At 38.9% G+C, this 18520-nt stretch overlaps 2 protein-coding genes across 4 annotated transcripts in view; one reads left to right on the top strand and one right to left on the bottom strand.

Moving 5' to 3' along the window:
- The window catches only part of CYFIP1 (cytoplasmic FMR1 interacting protein 1), a 76288-nt gene that overhangs the window by 9770 nt on the left and 47998 nt on the right, over nucleotides 1-18520 (bottom strand). For all 3 annotated transcript variants that reach the window (XM_041422083.1, XM_041422084.1, XM_041422085.1), the window contains 2 exons: nucleotides 8506-8649; nucleotides 6877-6967 (listed from right to left, as the gene is read on the bottom strand). In XM_041422083.1, coding sequence (XP_041278017.1) covers nucleotides 6877-6967; nucleotides 8506-8649 — 235 coding nt within the window. The remainder of the gene's footprint in view (nucleotides 1-6876; nucleotides 6968-8505; nucleotides 8650-18520) is intronic.
- LOC121345310 (fibronectin type III domain-containing protein 9-like) lies at nucleotides 13526-14376 on the top strand. Its single transcript, XM_041422087.1, has one exon. The coding sequence runs from the start codon at nucleotides 13526-13528 to the stop codon at nucleotides 14195-14197; it is 672 nt and encodes a 223-aa protein (XP_041278021.1). The 3' UTR covers nucleotides 14198-14376.

Below are 18520 nucleotides of genomic sequence, written 5' to 3'. Positions count from 1 at the left end.
TAAGAGCGTAAGTTTAAGTAAGTAGAAATATACCTTAAGAGCCTTTAAAAACCGTATTATCTAGTAAAAAGCCCTAAAGCCTAGTTTAAAGTTCAGTAGTGTTACCTTTCACAAAATTAACTTAGCTCTAGACATAATGAAAACACAGCAGAACACTGCTTGCACTTCTAGATAGAACAGAGAATTATATGTATATAGATTTTGAACTGACACTACTTTAGAATCAAGCTCAGGTGCAGGACTAATGTTTTAGAATCATGTTTTTGGCTGATTGGATGACTTATGAATAAAATCCCCCTGTACTGGGGTGAATAAAAGGAAGAAAAAAAAAGGTGTGGGAGCTGCTGCTGCTCAGGACATTGGGACTATTCCTGAAAGCTTTTAGCACAGACTTTAATACTGTCAACTCTTTGCCTTCAAGACTGATGTATTCATGCAATAAAAAAACTTTACAGCAACCAACAACTGCTCTTGTCTCTTTGAAGGCCCAAGACCCCCTCAAAACTTGACACAGAGGAACTTGAAAACATACAGTGAAGGAAAGAATGATGTAGGTAACCCACACACTTCTACAGAAAGCCTCATATAATTAAAATTAGTAACAAAAAACATCTGTAAAGTGCATGATGAGGGGATGCAGGCTGGCTCTGTTACATCTCAAAGAACTGTTTGTCAATAGAAAATTAACAGCAAATGAGTGTTCCCACATGAAATTCACTGCAGGTGAATTTCAGACCTAACTTTAGTACTTTGGTGACTTCAGAGAAAAACAGAACTGAAACACTGATGGAGAAAGGTCAGATCTAGTGAGTGCTTGCTGAGCTTAATTTATTCCAAGGTAACACATTTACAACTAGTTAAAAAGCAAACAATGCCAGCACATCACCAATTCCCACCTCCCCACAATGCAGGGACTGTGGAATGGAAAAGCTGTGGGAAAGGCTGTCAGTGTTCACTGAACACGGCAGGATACCAGCCAGTCACAATCCACAGGTGTGTGAGGAGCATTGAATACTTGTGTTTGTCATTTAAACACACCTGCCCCCCATGGCAATGGGATTCTGCAGTGCTGAATACTGGGACTCCCATTTTAAAGATCAGACTGCAAAGGTTGAAAATTTTTCCCCAAAAACTTTTGATGCAAGGAAGAAAATGCAAAGTTAGGGAACTGAAATCAGCTTTATCACAAACCTCCAGTGTGTTTTAGTTTCACGCCCTAGTCTTTCTTTTGTGTTTGTTGATGAAAGGATTTCCACATCTAGAAGGAAAGGATGAACTGCAAGAAGCCAAATACTCTCCTCATTCCAAGACTTTCTGCAAACAAAAGTCTGATGTGTTATCCTTGACTTAAGTCTATGCCATAGAGGAAATCAAACTAAAACATCTACCAATGGTTTCTGGTCTTACGATCTGTGCCACATACACAGAGATTGATGGTGAACCAACAGAAGGCCTGGAAGACTCCCTGAAACACCATGAGGAACTGTGGACTTCTCCACAGGGTCACCGTGGAGAGAAAGCACTATCCAAGCAAACAGGATATTGGTGACATGCGTGGCCATGGACACGCTCTTCCCTTCAGCTTGTGTGGTGAGTGGGGAGCAGCTTGGTGAGATACAGAAGCTGAGCAGAACAGCAAGGAAGATTCTGCTGCTGCAACATGAAACAACCACTGGTCATGACAGGGATCGAAAAGAATAGGATTTTCAGACTCCATTCAATCCCCTACCCAACCTGGAAAGATGAGAAATATTTTTTCACAGGCAGTGAAATTCTGAGGATAACTCATGTCCCCTGCAGCAAATATAAAGGGGCAGAATGGCACAGAGAGAAACCACGAGCAGCACAGAGAACTGTGACCAGAAACAAGAGACTCATCCTGAAAGTGTGACTGAAACCAAAATGAGACATTTAAGTGCACCAAAAGCAGCAGGACAGTAAAAGTCAAAGAGGCTTGAGGTTCATACCATAAAAATTGCTGTCTTTTACAGTCACCCCAGGTGACAGAGCTCCTCTCAAAGTCCTTAACAAAGTTCCTTATTTCTTTACTCAAAGCCCCAATCTCCATATACAGAAATATAAATATGCACACCCACATGCATTCATGAACAAATTGTGATATTATTTTGAAAATCTGACACCCAGTACTTAGCATGCAGGTGTTCCAGATGCTACCATCATTAGTGCACTTCTTCCCTTTAGATCAAGAGCTTGATTTACCAGCAAAACAGAAGAAAGTTTACAAAGCTACACAGGCTATTTCTGATGAAAGACCAATCTGCTCCCCAGTAAAGTCCTATGGCAGAAATACATCCTCATGTTTTCATTAATGTCTGAGCAATGCCATTCCAAATTACACTTCTGTGCACATTATAGAGAAGTGTATTTTTATGAAAGACTATGCATGCCTACTAAGGCCCTGGAAAAAGAACAAGTGTCTTAGGAAAATTAATTTCACTTAATTGCCTGCAACCTTCCTTCTTCCTCTAATTCTGTTTGTGGGTGGAATTCATAAGTTACTGAATTAGTTATATATACACAGAACTTTGCAAGGTAAATGAATCAAGGTTTTTTGCTCCTCCTCTCCAAGCAGTTTTAATTAAATCCCTCTATTCCTGCAGATGGGACAACATTAGGTGTCATAACAGTTGATTATATAATCCCAGTTTCTGATTTACACAGATCTCAACAGAAGCAAAGACTGTTGATACAGAATAGACCCAGTAAAGTACAGAAGATTAGTAAAGGATTAGGCTCCCTCTCTGCTTCCAAAATCCTATCTCAACAGCACTCAAGCAGCAGATGCCAAGTTTCAGCTGTGCAGTCTGTACACTGATTAATTTAGGAAGTCAGACCAAATCAACACATGCAACTCAAAGCTGGTTGGATTCCTTTACTTTGGTCACCTTTCATTTCTCAATTCACACCTACAGGCTGAAATCAAACATGTTCCAGAGCTCATAACAATTCTGGTACCTACAATATTAGGACAAAAATGAGCTATTAATTCTAGAACCGAATTTTTGACTACAAACAAACTGGATCTTGATTATAATTCTTAGTCTGGTTGTGTTTTGGGTTATTTTCTGCAAAGAACTGACTTGATTATTATCAAATAAAGTCTACTAATCTGCAATAGCAAAGCTGCTCCCAAGAAACTGGGTGCTATAATGACCTTTAGTTTATGTTCACTTTCATAGAGACCCTCAAATGCTGCATCCAAATACTTCTTTGGCTTACCAGAGACATCGTTAACTCTGCATATCAATAGTGCTGCCATTCATTCCCTTCAATGGAAATATTCATCAGGTTGCATCCAAATACTTCTTTGGCTTACCAGAGACATCGTTAACTCTGCCTATCAACAGTCCTGCCATTCATTGGAAATATTCATCAGGTAAGCATATACATGTGTCCAGGATTTATGACCATGGAGCCTGTGCACTGTGTTTATTTTGCTAGAAAGAAATATTCTATTTTTCTGTATATCTAATGAATTCTTAATGCCCTCTTAAAATCATCAAGGCAATCTGGGCTTCCCATAAATTCTTTCAAATAGTCTGTGATGCCTTCCCAAATCCTTCTCCACTGGACAGGTTTCAGGAAGATCTATGAATACATTTCCCTCATCCAATGCAGACTTAAGCCATTGTGCTCTCACTTGAATTATTCTCCTCCTTATCTGAGTTTGATCAAAAACCTGGGATAACATGTAGAATTACAAACTCTTCTGCTATGCCCCTGCAAGCCTCCAGCCACTGCTGCCCTTCCTCATGCTTCCCAGGCCAGGCTTGCTCCAGTTCCTATTAGACTCTGACCTGAAATATTCCAGAAAAAGAAGGGGTGGAAGACTCTTTTTTGCCAGACTGCTGTACAGAAACAGCTCCTAAAGTGTTGCCAGCAGCACAATCAGCCCAGGGAGAGATGGGAACACAGCAGCCCATGGCACAGGGCTTTGGAGGGACTCCCCAAACTGCCATGCCAACTTGGGGGATTTCAAGAGGTCATGGCCTGGGATAACAAGTGCTTTGTCCTCCACCAGCTTTGTGTGTTCTGTTTCTTTGGTTTGATTTTGTTATGTTTATTTTTAAAGAAGAAACATGGAAATATTACACTTGGGAAAAAATATACAATTTGGCTCCTTTCTCATGAAGTTTGTATCTTGCTAAGGTCATTGATCTTTTAAAAAGTTTATTTTGGAGGGGTGACAATACCAGTGACAAAAGCCTCATCCCACAGCAGAGCTGACAAACTACTTTTTTTCATGGTATTCAATGACACTTCAGAGTGGCAGGATACCCATTCATTAAAAGCAGAAATGACATGTCCAAATACTCAAAAAATAGCAGAATAAAATGCTACCTCCAAGATGAAATTTCAAGCTTAAACTCTTACAAGGCAAATATTCCTTTAAGAGCTTTAGCAACTTTAAAAGGTCCCTTTAAAAATCCTTATGCTTAATGTATTTTTAGACAAATATTTTTATGACTACAAGATGAACAAATTCCCCACTGCTTTAGACTGTTCCTATGGAAACAAACCCATTGGCAAAGAGGAGTCCTGAACAACTCTGATGCCACTGTCTGTACCCTGCTCCTTTTAGCAACAATAAATCACCATTTAGAAATCCACAAGTCTAGAAGGCTGATTATGAAGGGGCCAAGGAATTGCAATCAGCAGAGCCCAAACAAAACCCTCCAATTGAAAAGTCTGAAGTGCACGAACAAGCTAAAGGCTTACTTACTGAGTGTGCTTAAATCACTTTGCATGTGGAGAATGGACTCAGGAAATTAATTCTGAATTAATAAACACATGTTACAGCAAGATAGATGAGAATCTACATACTTCATGTAAAGACTGGAATCAGAGTTTTGGTCTGTATGTGTAGGTTGTGCCAGTTATAAAAACGTTATAAAATGATTTGTTATGAAAGAACAGAAGCAGCACACAGACATATCCCACAGCACTTGGGCTTACTACTACAACTAACAACTTCTGAGGAAGATTTTGGAGGCAGAGGAGGGAACAGACAACAGTTGGTGTGTGGCTTGCATCTTCTGTGACAAAACATATAAACAAGGTATGGAAAAGACTGCTGAAGCGGAGAATTTAGCACAGAAAGGAGAGGACAGTGACTCAAAGGAAGCACGCTCTGAGCCTGCCCTTCTACTGCCTGGCAGTTCCTCTCCTGATGAAGGGCAAAATCTGCAGTACATCCTCATCACAGAGAACATTTTCCTCATCCTCATCACAGAGAACATTTTCCTTTCTCAGCCAGTTTGTTCCAAGGGCAGACAGCTCCGTGATGGGGAGGTGTCAGAGAGCACAGGGCAGTTTTTCCCTGATGTGAGAGAGTGATGGAAATGTCCTGATCTTGGAAAGGAAAGGGAGAGATGGCAAGACAGTGCTATAAAGGCTGTCTCTGCATTTCTTGGAAGAGACTCTCCAGGGGGTTATTATGTGTCCTCTGCTAGAAATAGTCCAGAACAGGAAAACCACATGTGTTAAGACAAAATCTGACAGGAACAAGGGGCAGTAAAGGAGTGGAGAATCACGTGGGGTTTTGAGATCCAGTCCAACTCTAAAACAAGTATGATATTCCATTGTAAAACCAAGAGTTGCTTTGATCTCTTGGTACAGCATGCATCTAAACAAATGGTATTTCTTTTGGAAGAGTAAATATGAGGTCAAAGTAGTTTGTTACCACTGCACCAGTAAAGTTCTGCCTTTCCTATAGGATGGATTGTCTTTCAACCTTTACAAAAAGGTTTCTCCTAAAATCCCTGGGCATCTCCTGCCAAATATTTAGCCCTTACAGGTGAGGATTTCTGGCAAGCTTCCTAATGTCACCTGTAGCATCACAGATGCTGGTGATGCATTATCTATATTTGAGAATATCTACTGCTTTTGTGGTCAGACCTTAATGAATGGCTAAAAGCCTGAGAGAGATTATTTTTATACTCCTAACTACCATGATTCATCCATTTCTATGCTCCAGGGAGAAAAACAGGAAGGAAACACTTAGTAAGACCTCAATTTCATTTAACATTGGTAATGAACGTCAAGCAAGCTGTGGGAAGCAGAAAAAACCCAACCTCATTCCAGTTGGAGTGGCATTTAATAAAACGAAGTGACTCTGGAAAAATAAACTCAGGAGGTGGGTGGCACATGGAAGGACTAATTTGTGTTAATTAGAAGTTGTGAAGGAGGAATATTTTGAAGGGAAAAGCAGATTCAGAATTTCAGTGAACAATGTGATAAATACTAATTAGCCAATTATTTCTCCATAGTGGCAAGCAGCTTTCAATGCCATTTCTTCTTCTGCAACTGTCACACCTCCTGTTGAGAGGCTAAGATGTACCCCACACAAGCCTCAGACATAACTATTCTGGCAGGACAAGTTTACCTCCCAGCAGTACCACTCCTTTTATCTTGCATTTGGTGAGGGCAAAGGAAAAGGGAATAGAGGCTATTCAGAGAACTGGGTTATCTAAATTAGATGTTTAAACATAAAAAATGTGAGAGGCTAACTTGCTGAGGCAAAAGCTCAACTCACTTATGAGAAAGACAAGAAACAGAAACTATTGTGGACATCCCAGCTCAAGATCAATTATGTCATAAGGCTGTCTCTATACAGATTGTCATCCTTTTGCCCTACATACAGAAGTCTTAAAACTTCATTAAGTACTTTCAGAAAGCATAGCATGCAATGATTCTTTTGATGAAAAAAGAAAAAAAAAACCAAAAACCAAAGCCAGGCTAAAATCTGATTATCAGGAGAAAAAGGAGGGAAGGAAAGAGATATGAAAGATTCAGAAGATAGTGGTTAGTATAATCTTATTAAGGCTGCTAAGGTAACATCAAACACAAACTAACCTGGAGAACCATACTCATGTCTTGGTAACCTACAGATCTTAGGCATCACTTCCATTAGGGTCTTGACATACTGAAGAATGGTCCCTTGTAACTAAGAGAAAGCAGACGTATGTAAACATGTCAGTGCTGTTGAACTACAAAACTTTACAACAAACTGCATTCACACTATACATGAACTGAAGCAGGTCTAAAAATCTTGCATTTAATTCTGCCTGTCATATTTAAAAAGGCAACTTTTTAAAATTTAAAGAGTTCACATGGCATTAACCATCCTTGCTACAAGAAGAGGGACACAACAGCTAAGGCCAGGAAGGTAAAAAAGGAAAACGTTTTTCTCTTACAGACTCTTTACTGTCTCACTAACTTTTAGGTCTGGTTAAAAAGTTGCATTCAAATGTTTTCAAAACCATTCAAAAAGCATCTGAATGTGTTCAAAAGCAACATGAAAAAAGCTGTTATGATTAGGAATGGCTGCAACAGCCCAAACTGGTTCTTCTGGACATACCAGTTGAGACAGTTCCAGCCTCCAGACAGCCTGTCTTCCTATCACTAGACACCTCTCCCTTATCTGTCCCCCTACATCTGAGCATCTGCATCAGGCATTGGCAGGATACCCTCCCCAGGCCTTTTAAATTTCTTTATAAGTGTTCTTTATAAGTTTCTTTATAAGGTGTTCAATGCCACCCTTAATGAATTGAGACAATTTATCACTAAGTTATAAAATACCCCCTCCCATAAAACACAGCAAACTAATACTTGACACTCAAACCCTGAAAAATATGAGCGTTTTCTTCTCTCCCTGAAGATTAAATTACAGCATCTTTTCAAGCAGGATTCAGCCTTTCTAGAACATCAGAAACATACTTAGAACATTGTGGGAATTACTGTAAACAAACTGCCAAATGTGTCAAGTGCCTGAAGTACAATTATGAATACCACAGCTTTCCCTGGTACAGTTGGATTATTTTGGCAGCATGCTCCTACAAGCAACAGGGAGGAAAATATAATTTCTTTGGCTTAAATTAACTGCAATGCATTATGGCTGTATATATAGACTCTAATAGTATAGCAAGCAGCCAGCACCTCAACCTCCTCCCAGTTACAAAAAGGCACTTTCCCATACAGGATACCCAGGCTGTGGGGATAATGTCTTCAAAGCTGGCCTGAGCAGCACTGCTAATCGAGCACAGAGGTTAAACTCCTGCTGTTAAGGAGTCATCTATCAGTGATGCCATTAATGAGAGCCCTGAAATTAGGTCCCAGGCAGAAAGCACACTACAGCTGTTCTCAAAAATATCAAGGAAGTGACTGTACTGTCTTTAAGTTGAAATAAACTAATTTAATATACTTTTCCAGAGCCTACCTAGGCCCTAACAGCTCAGGTCACCACAAATTGCATGACTCTCCAATGAAGAATCCAAAGTTTTCAAAACACTGCTGAGAGCACCAAGGCACTTCTTTCTATTGCTCATACAAGACATTGAGTACTGTCAAGCACAGCTTTTATCAGATTTCAATGGAAGTTATTTTAATCATTTTTATCCAGGATCTCAATTTCTTTGTTTTTCCTGAGATATTTGCTCTAAGAAACCATTTGGACTAGCAGAAAAATAAAGACAATTAGCATACCAGGCTCTTGACAACTTTCAGCAACTCTTCCATCACCACAGCAATGCCCTGATATCCAAGAAGTCTACAGATGACTTTAAAGTGGGGGGGACCAACAAAATTCCTGTAGTTGCTGTAAATGCTGGAATATGCCAAATTCAATGCCTAAAACAAGAAAACAGATATGATTAATGAAAATTTTGTCTGCCTTTATCTCAATAATAATGTAATTTAAATATCATTTTAAAGCACATTAACACTGAAATAAAAACTTTGTATCTCACTGTCTCTGAAAGTTTTAAATACACAGTTTCTCTTCTGGCAGTTTCTCTTAAGGCAGGAACTTCAACAAAAATCTATCAGCACGAAAAATTAGTGAGCACTTTTTTTTCAAGCAGACATCTTCTGTTTATCATTTATAAAGCCACAAATACTTTCTCTTTTGTACTTTTCTATTTACACAAGCATAAAAGGGTAAAAGTAGCCAATGCCATGTCCAGATCCCTGAATTTTAAGCACAGCTTCTGTTGCTCCATCTTCCATTTTATGTGCAAAACATCTTGAAAGAAATTAATTTAATTTTCTGTTCATAATAGGTGTTTTAAGTCTCTGAGTACTCAACTACAAAAAAAAAAAAGCCTTCTGCAACTAATTAATAAGGATCTTTCTTTTTCAAAACCCCTTGCTGTACACAAGATCAAAGCAAATCTAAGTTTGGGATCCAACGTCATAGAAATTCTTCAAGACATGTATAAATAGGACCAGGTGCTTTGCCATAGTCATGTTTACTTCCATGAAAGTGAACACAGCTGTACAGACTGATGTGATGTGAGGATTTAGGAACTGGTTGCTGAAGCTGCAGATTAGAGAGGGTTGGCTAACTTAGCATCCTCCATTTCTGCAAGTGGGTTGTTCTCCTAATACCCTGAAATTTAATTTTAGCAGGAATCTTGGCCACCTTTCTTACAGACGGGACTGTTGTGTTTCCTTCAGTTTTTGAAGTTTCATTCTGTCTAATGGAAAACAGCACACTGTTAAACTTTCAACTTCACACACAGCTGTAACAGAAGATTTTCCAGGAAGAACATTCCCTTCAATGCAGATCCTGCCCTAACTACCCATGCAAGTCAACACCAGATATTGTGAACACACGGCATTAAGCTAGTTGGAATTCAATTTAGAAAATGCTACCAAGCTCTTGAAGGATTTTATTCTCATAAAAGGACTTAAAAATCATCTTTTGACGCAATCAGAATAGAATATGCACGTTTTTATTTATGTTGTATGTCTCTATATAAACATCAGCTTCCAACTGAGGCCTTAGAAACTTTAAAATTCTAAATGCAAACTAAAATAGACACTTGTATAACTATTAGAACCCTAGTACATAACACAGTCCTGCTGTTACGTCAGAGCTGGCTAAAAGGCCAAATTCCAAATGTGTCCCACCAGGGGACAGCCTAAAGCTGTATCCCTCCAGTACAACCTGTGCATTTCCATAGCTCTCCACATACAAAAATGAGGTCTGGGCCAAAGACAGCACACATAACTGGTAAAACCTTAAGAACATACGTGCAGCTGAATGTCCTGATAAACTAAGGATTTATACAATTGCCCCTAAAATATGAGATTTCATTTTTTGGTTTTGATGTTTCCAATTATGTAGGTCTCCTACAACAGACATGTCAAAACTATGTATTTCAGCTACAGCACTAGGAGAATTTTCTTTGACTGGGTTAAAGCATTTTACTGCCATGAGATTAAGGGGAGGGAACCTCTCTTCACACAGCAGGAATTTGTCATAGTAAAGCAAGACCCAAAAATATGATTTTGGTATTTAAAATACTTGCCGATACATAACAATAAGAAGCCAGCCAATCTAAAAATATATCTCCCATATAAAACTCATGGGGAAGTACCTAAAATTTACAATCCACTTGTAAATGTTGGATTAGTGGATCTTTCTAAACCGTAACAAGGAATTTAGAAAAAAACATTACACACCAACACCACTTCCCCCCCCCAGTGAGACAAAAGCATAAAATCCTTAAGGAAGAAGCCACTAAGTAGAGGGGGGTGGAGGTGGAAAGGGAGGGAAGGGAAGTTGCTGCTCATTATTTTTTAAGCTATACTTGCTCCCTCCCCTACTTAAATTTAAAAAAAAAAAAGGAAAGAGTTGTTAGTTGCTGATGTCATCAAAGTGCTAACATTAATCACTCACAGCATCACTGGTCCACACACGAGTATATAACAGGGATGCTCAGGCAGCATACTGCCAAGGGGAGGCAAGCAACAGAGGGGGGAAAAGACACTATTTTCTTCTCCTGTGTGGTCTTTGAAAAGCAAGGCAACAGTATCTTTAGACAAGATGTGCTCTTGCAGGAATTTAAGTGGAAGAGACAAAGAAACCTTGCTACCAGCAGCATCAGAGAAAAAAACTGAAATCACCAAGCAATGAGAATTCAGTCCAGAGAAGCTGAGGAGAAGAAAAAGCAAATTGGCAAACAGAGATCAGTCAGGAAATTATTCATGTAGAAAGGGATACAAAAAATGTGGTGTTTGTAACATTTTCACAGCAGCATTGCCATAACGAAATTCTGTTCTGGAATTTCCATCAGGGAGCAACGGTAAGTACTGACTTTATGATCCATAAAACATTAGATGGCTTCTCCAAACATTTACATGTCAGCAATTGTGTGTTTTCTAATAACTGATGGTTTGTAGCAACAGAAATGTATTATTGTTATTTAATTACAGTTCTTTCTACTTACAAAATGCTATGAGGATTAAACTGTTGAAGCTATTGTTCCTAGGCTGTGTTAAAAAGTGTTCTATAAAAAATAGTTTATAATTCTAAGTAACAGTTAAAGAGAAGGTAAGTGAGCAAGTAAAAACTCTGATCTCACTAATGCACTCTATTTAAATATCTGCAGTAGCTGGGTAGATGCCAAAATGTGTCTGTTTGGTAAGTTTATCTGATTGCAAATTCATTTCCTTTATATTGTTGCTGTATTAAAAAGGGTGCCTTTACCACAGAATTAGAAAGCAGCATCTACCCAGATCAGTCATATCCATGGTTTTACATTGTCATGAAAATAAACATATATATTTTTCTTCCCACTTCCCAGTAAGTATAATTGAAAAGCCTTGAGCAACAATTTTCATACATAAACAGGCACAGAATTCTTACTGTTAATGTAATGTTACTACTAAATACCATTTTAAAAAATCCCATAAAATATACATTTTCTCAGTCTCCTATCTAGTATAAAATACAAGTATTACAGAATAATTTTAGAATATGTTATGAGCAAATCTCACAAGCCTTCTTCCTTAGGAGAATTTTTAATAATTAATTGTTATTTAGCCAGGAAATGTAACATTTTAAACTTGATCTTAAAAAAATATATTAGATTTAATTTTCACAACAAAGTCATAAACAATGAAATACAATGTTACTGTCATGGGCATTTATAGTCATAAAAAAGTGAGAAACTTTCAAAGTGGAAAAAAAACTTCCACGAGTGCCACTGGAAACTGACAATCAAACTAAGGGATCAGAATCAATTGCTGAGGTAAGCTCTTTTTCAAAAGTTACCATCACAACAGTAAAAGCATAAAACCAAAGCCAAACAAATGAAAATACCCACTGGCTGTTATTATATATTCTTTAACAGATGTGTTTAGAGAAATTGCAGAAAAGAGAAGCTTTCCTTTCACTATTTACAGTGGCTACACATACTGAGAATCTCAAAATACTGGCAGATTTTCTAATTTGAATTGAGGACGAGGAGGAGTATAAATTCAGGGCACAGAGACTATGGGATTACATAAAATGACTTAAAACAGCAAAGAGCATTAGTAATTTTTTAAAATCCCCACTATTTATCCAAAAGGTAGGCTATAGTGTATTTCACTAGGCTTGACAAAGCTTTTCCAAGAGGCTGACTAGCATCAAGGCTCAAGTTTGTGATACTGATACCACCGATGTACAGTGTTCACAGCCACTGCCGCAGTGTAGCTGCAGTGGCTACAGATGTGCAACTTAACAGCAAAACACAGAGAGTCTCACAGAGTCACTGAACAGTCTGGCTTGGAAGGGACCTTAAAGATCACCTAGTTCCAACACTACTGCCACAGGCAGGAATACCTTCCACAGCTTCTCTGGACAACCAATTCCAGTGCCTCACTGCCCTCACAGCAAAGAATTTCTTTGTAATATCCAATTTAAATACATCCTCTTTAAGCGTAAAGTCATTCCTCCTCGTCCTATCAATATTTGCCTGTATAAAAAGCCCCTCTCCAGCTGTATTGCTGTATCTAGATACCAGAAGGTGCTGTAAGATCTCCCTGGAGCCTTCTCTTCTCCAGGCTGAACAGCCCCAATTCTCTCAGCCTGTCTTCATAGGGAAGGTGTTCCTATGTGAACTTGTGAATAAGAAACTAACATAAGATATTAGAGACAAAAGAATATGTGGTCACATTTCCACGTACTCTTTTGTTCTTCAACTAATTGTGACCAGCAAAAATAAAGACTTGTGGATGGCAGAGACACTTATTCCTCAATATCCACTCCTGCCAACCCCTGTTGCCGCTTAGCATAAAGTGCAAGATACACAGACTAGAGAAAAAAACATCTGCTGCATTTTTTTACAATCACCTAGGGGAAAAAAAAAGTGAAAGGAAGTGATTGTAAATGGTAAATTCTGCAAAAATTCACCATCTCTCAAGATACAACAGGTCACTTCTACAGGCAGCAGTTCTGATTGAATTTCTCTAAGTTTATCTTTACACTTTCACTTGGAAGAGAAATACACATTTTAAAACACTCCAGACTTTATGAATTTTCATTCCCATTTTTACACTGCAGAGCCAAAGATGAGAGCATACTTTCCTAACAAACTCCGTTCCTATATTACAGAGCACTACTATTAAGATTCAAACAACATCCTCAGTGCTGCAGCTTCTCCGAAGAACATCTTCCCTTTCCACAGGGAGATCAGCATCAAGAGAGAAAAAAACCCTCCCAAATAACATCCTGATGGGAATAACCATCCAAAACATCACAGGAAACACCGCAATGGTAATTTGGCCAAAAATGGCCAGTTGTGTTGACAGCTTTTACAGCATCATGTACCACCCTAACTGGAACAGCATGCTGTCCAGCTACTCCAGAAAGAGCTTTCAGAGGGAAGAGAGGGTGCCCACCACTCGCTCCTCCTTTGTTGTTGAAAACCTGACCCCCCTCACAACATACATCATGTGTGTGACCTGCCAGTCCGCAAACCCCTCCAGCGACCAGTGCAGAGTGTTCAACACACTGGAACGAGACCCAGCGTCGGCGAGCAACACCAAGAAAGAGCTGGCACTGGGCATCTGGCTCACCAGCAGCGTGCTGCTGCTCATCATCGCCGCAGTCCTGCTCTACGGCTGCCTGCACCTGCTGTGCCGCAGGAGACACGAGCGCTTGCAAGAGCGCAACAGGACCTCCAAACAAGAGCGTGAGGAGCCATGGACCAAAAGCGTGGCACACACCTCAGATGAGTTCAGCAGGCAGAGCCAGCAGACACAGGACACTGAGGAAAAGCATTCACACGGCATCCAGCTGGCCACAATCATAGAGAATCCCTCAGTGTGCAATGAGCCCATGATGCCATCTTCTAAAAGTCAGGAACGAGTCCCAGTAACAGGACAGTGCTCTGCTATAAATTAGAAATGTTTTGTCCAGAAGGTTTTTGCCACCTGAGGTACCCCAGCTACTTCAAAGACATTAGATGCACTGTTGGTGCTCACAACAGGGAGTTCTGACGGCTCACTGCAGCACTCCTGGCTGTATCTCTAGTTTCACAACTCTTTCAAACAGCCTGTATGCAAATGTTCACATGCCCAAGAAGCGAGCACTTCACCCACCCTCCATTATTTAAACATTAAGCATGTAGCAAGTAATTGGTTTACATTTTAAGAAGATCTTTTTGTTGCTTTTCTTTAGCCTAAAACAGCAAACAAATATAAAAAGTAACCAAAAGTGACCAAAAAACTTTTTGTTAACTAGCATGAATAAACCTGAGTAGGAGTTTTCAGACGGCAACCCAGACTGCTACACTATTGGCAATTGCAACATACACACAGAGTGCAGTGGTTTGCCAGAGTTATACCCTGGTAATCCCAGCTGCTTCCCAAAACACACACTACAAGCAGTACTATACTCAGACAACACACTTCACTGCCCATGGTGTTGTCCATCCCTCCCATCTGCACAGAGGTCAGTCTCAGAACGTAAGATAAAATCACCAGGATTTTAATTGTTTCCTCTCATCTGTCTTATTTTCCCTCAGTCTAAATATATGCAAGATAGAGACTCAGTAAGGACACGTCTAATTAAGGAAATATCCTGGGTTATTGCATTTTGCACTCTTCTGTTCCCACCACAAGCTACCTTCTGCTCCATGGGCCAGAGACTCCCTGCAGAGGAAATGGAATTCAGAGATGCAGCTCCTAGCCCTTCCTTTTCTCTTTCCCTTTCAGTTTTAATAATAACATGCATTAATCAGCTGCAAATTTCCTTTCAATTGCACAGAACATTCTGTGTAATGAAGGGGGGCAAAATAATAAAAACATGCCAAAATGCATTTTATTTTCGTAGCAAGAAAACCTGCTGATCACGTCACTCTGCCTTGAGCTTCATGGCAAAGTGCCAAGGTCCTTTGGACAGAAATCTGTTCACCCTCCCAACGTGACAAGTGTTGTCTGATTTACCTGTGTAAGTCACCCTGTTTTAAACTTCTTAAGCGCATTTGTGTTCCATATAAACATAATAAATCTTAGTATGGCTGTATATTATGACTAAAAAAACAAGGTGCACTGTGACTGCAGGCACTCAATTGCTCTTGGTATGAATGTATGTGTGAAGTCAGCTCTCTCTGACACAGCTGGGTTGTACCAGTGATGGCTGGAGAGCTGCTGGCTGGGCAGCTGCCACCCCCCTCCACCCTGGAAGGTAAGGAGGGGTACAATTTTGGCAAGAGAGCTCCCCATGAATATCTCACAGCAGGTAGCGGAGCTTTTCAGCTACTCTATTTTGACAACAATTCCCACGACTTGTGAAATGCATTGACTCTGAGTGCTAAGGAGAAGCTGGCATAAGTGTGATGAATCTTCTTTACTCTTTTTTTTTTTTTTTGAGTAGGACAAGCATGACACACAGAGCACTTGCTGAACGGGGGCGAGTATGACTTTCAGAGAACACTTCAAAAGGCATTTTTATTGTGTGAAGTTAGCAATAATGTGTTCTCCACCTGCTGCAGAGCACTTCCTCCAGCTGACACATTTTCCTTTGTCTTGCACGTCAGTCTCAAATAAACTGTGAGAATAACAGTTCACTGCTGTTTCAAATGACGGTGTTACATGAAACAGGCACTGAAAAACCCTCATCAGAGCATGAAGCCAACACAACAGGTTAAGTGCCATAAGGGGTGCCTGGCTGGTGAGGACAGAAAAAATGCTTCAAAATTATCTTGTAATGAAATTAACAATAACACTTCTCTGGTTAGGTTTCCATCAAGAAAATATTATTTTAATATTAATGGGATGAGGCCAAGAGACACACTGTCAATCTCTGCCAACATCCTGGGCTCTTGAAAACTTGTTTACTTCTCTGCATGTCCATTTCTTTATGTGGGTTTTAAGGCAGTCCAATACATATATAGACACATACTTATGTTATACACACATGCACATGCCACACTGAGAACAAGGAGCAGTTCTGCTTAAAGCAGTTTCGAGGCAATTCACCTACTGCATTTTGTTATTTATACACAAACACATATAACCAAAAGACATGCCTATATCCAACTGAGAAGGCAAAGAGCTACCGTGGTAGTGCTTCCCAAGGGATTTACCTTCTCTAAATATAAAACCATTCCACCCACAGAGTTTACTGTGCACTACTAAGATAAACATTTATATCATCTCACAAGCAATGGACCATCTCGCACCTGCTGCAAATGAGCAATTCATGCAGAGTGTCATCTGTTTTCTGCTCTGTTTTGAAAAACTCATGTCATCACATGCTCACAGAGCTACATGATTCTTTGTTTCTTGCTGAGAAAGTTTTATTACAGATTAATTCAGGTTCATTCAGGCAATTCTGTAATAGATTTGGTAATTCTCCACTCAACAGTCATTTGAGTATGGGGCAAATATTCGAAGTGATTACCACACTGATAACAGGCTGCAACATAGTGCAGACTGCCTTTAATTTGTGCACCAGCAGTAGATAAAATTCATTATATTCACAGTGAGAAGTACCCTTCAAACATGTATTGTTCACAGAATAAAGGAGTGAGCATCTACAAAGTGGTGGAGACATAAAAACATGACAATATTTGGAAAATGTTGTATAAGACAGAAAGAAAGCCCTTCAATTCTGGTCTACACAACCTCTATAAAACCAAGTATTTAACAGAGAGTTAGTTCAAATTCCCAGAAAAGATACTTTCTTATATGTATATTATAAAATATTTAATGCATTCACCCAATGTTGCTGAATTCCAACCTGCTAACATTAATATCAATAATACTACACATACTCTACTTGAGTAAAGGGATTTCATGCTCAACCAAACTTTTAAAATAATCCAGCTCACTTAAAAGGCAAACGAGCTGTTGTAGGCTGGCTCCTTCCCACCTGACAGCTCTGCTTCCATATCAACCAGAAGAAGGAAGTTGTATCTGTGGGTTTTTGTTTTGCTAATTACATGAAGATACTACTCAGAAAACTTTAGGTGCTAAAGAGAATGTTACTACAACTCTCTATGCTAAGTATCAAGACACATTAATACAGACCAGATGCTTTGATCCATTTAGAAATATCTGAGAATATGTGAATGTTTTGAGATACAAACAAAAAATTTCTTTAGTTACTCCTGTAGTAGTGCAGCCTCTGTAATGTAAGAATTCCTTCTGTTACTGGCTGTATAAAGTAGAAATATTAAAAACTCCATTCAGATATACTCAATTTCAAAATACATTCAATTCAAGAATAAAAATATACTCTTGTTAAAATTTAAAATTAGATAGAATCATAAGTATTTTCTAATAAAGGCCCATCTAGTTATGAAATTTGCCCCAAAAATGCAAGTAAGACCCCCTCCCCTTGATTGCTGCTGCTCATATAGAAAAATAATCAAGAATTCTGAAAATGTATAGCTCTCAGTGTGAAGACTACTAAACTCATTTTAATAATGTAACCTGACTGAAAAAAAGTATTCCCCAGTTAATCTTCTGTCACTCACCCCACTGTATCATCACTTAGATAAATTAAGTTAGCAATCTCTATGAAATTCAGGTTTTAGCTCTACGCTGCATCTGGTCACTTATTAAAATAGCAAGGAACACAATAACTGCAATGTAAGAAAATTCCACTTTCCTATACGTTACTGCTCATTTTTGGAGAGCAATTACATAAAACACTATTTACAGGAGCAGACAGTCAGTTGCTACATTCCACATTAAGACATGTGAATCCTTTTCTACCTCCTTTACATTTTAAGGGCATGAAACTTTTACAAATGCAGCAGATATTTTAGCACTGAAATTTGTAACTCCTGAGTTATCTCAAAACCTAGATTACTGGGTTAAAATTGCACCATACAACTATGATATGATGTGCAGAAAATAAGAGTTCATGCTTAAGTAGGAGGTAGATATTGAGAGCAGCCACCCACACCAATTACAGCACATCTGCATAAATTAGATGTAGAATTAAATATATCTTTTAAATAATTTTAAATAATAATAAATAATTTTAAGCTTTTTTATTGTCCATCCTGTAATTTAACCATTACATTTTCATTTATCTTTTCCATACTTCAGCTTGCCACCCTCATAGACCAGAAAACATTGCAAAATTTAGAGTGACACCTTGTCATATAGTTCCAAATGATTTGCTGAAGATAGCATTGTTGGTTTTTACTGCTGTTTGAAGTAGATCAATATTTCTGACTAGATATTAAAAATGCAAATATATGTTAATGTA

The sequence above is a fragment of the Onychostruthus taczanowskii genome, unplaced genomic scaffold, assembly GCF_017590055.1.
Source record: "Onychostruthus taczanowskii isolate IOZ18803 unplaced genomic scaffold, ASM1759005v1 scaffold71, whole genome shotgun sequence".
Classification (NCBI taxonomy): domain Eukaryota; kingdom Metazoa; phylum Chordata; class Aves; order Passeriformes; family Passeridae; genus Onychostruthus; species Onychostruthus taczanowskii.
This window is presented reverse-complemented; position numbering and strand designations above follow the sequence as displayed.

What these genes read in the sequence shown, in the direction of transcription:
- LOC121345310 (XM_041422087.1), top strand. Translation starts at nt 13,526, where the DNA reads ATGGGAATAACCATCCAAAACATCACAGGAAACACCGCAATGGTAATT.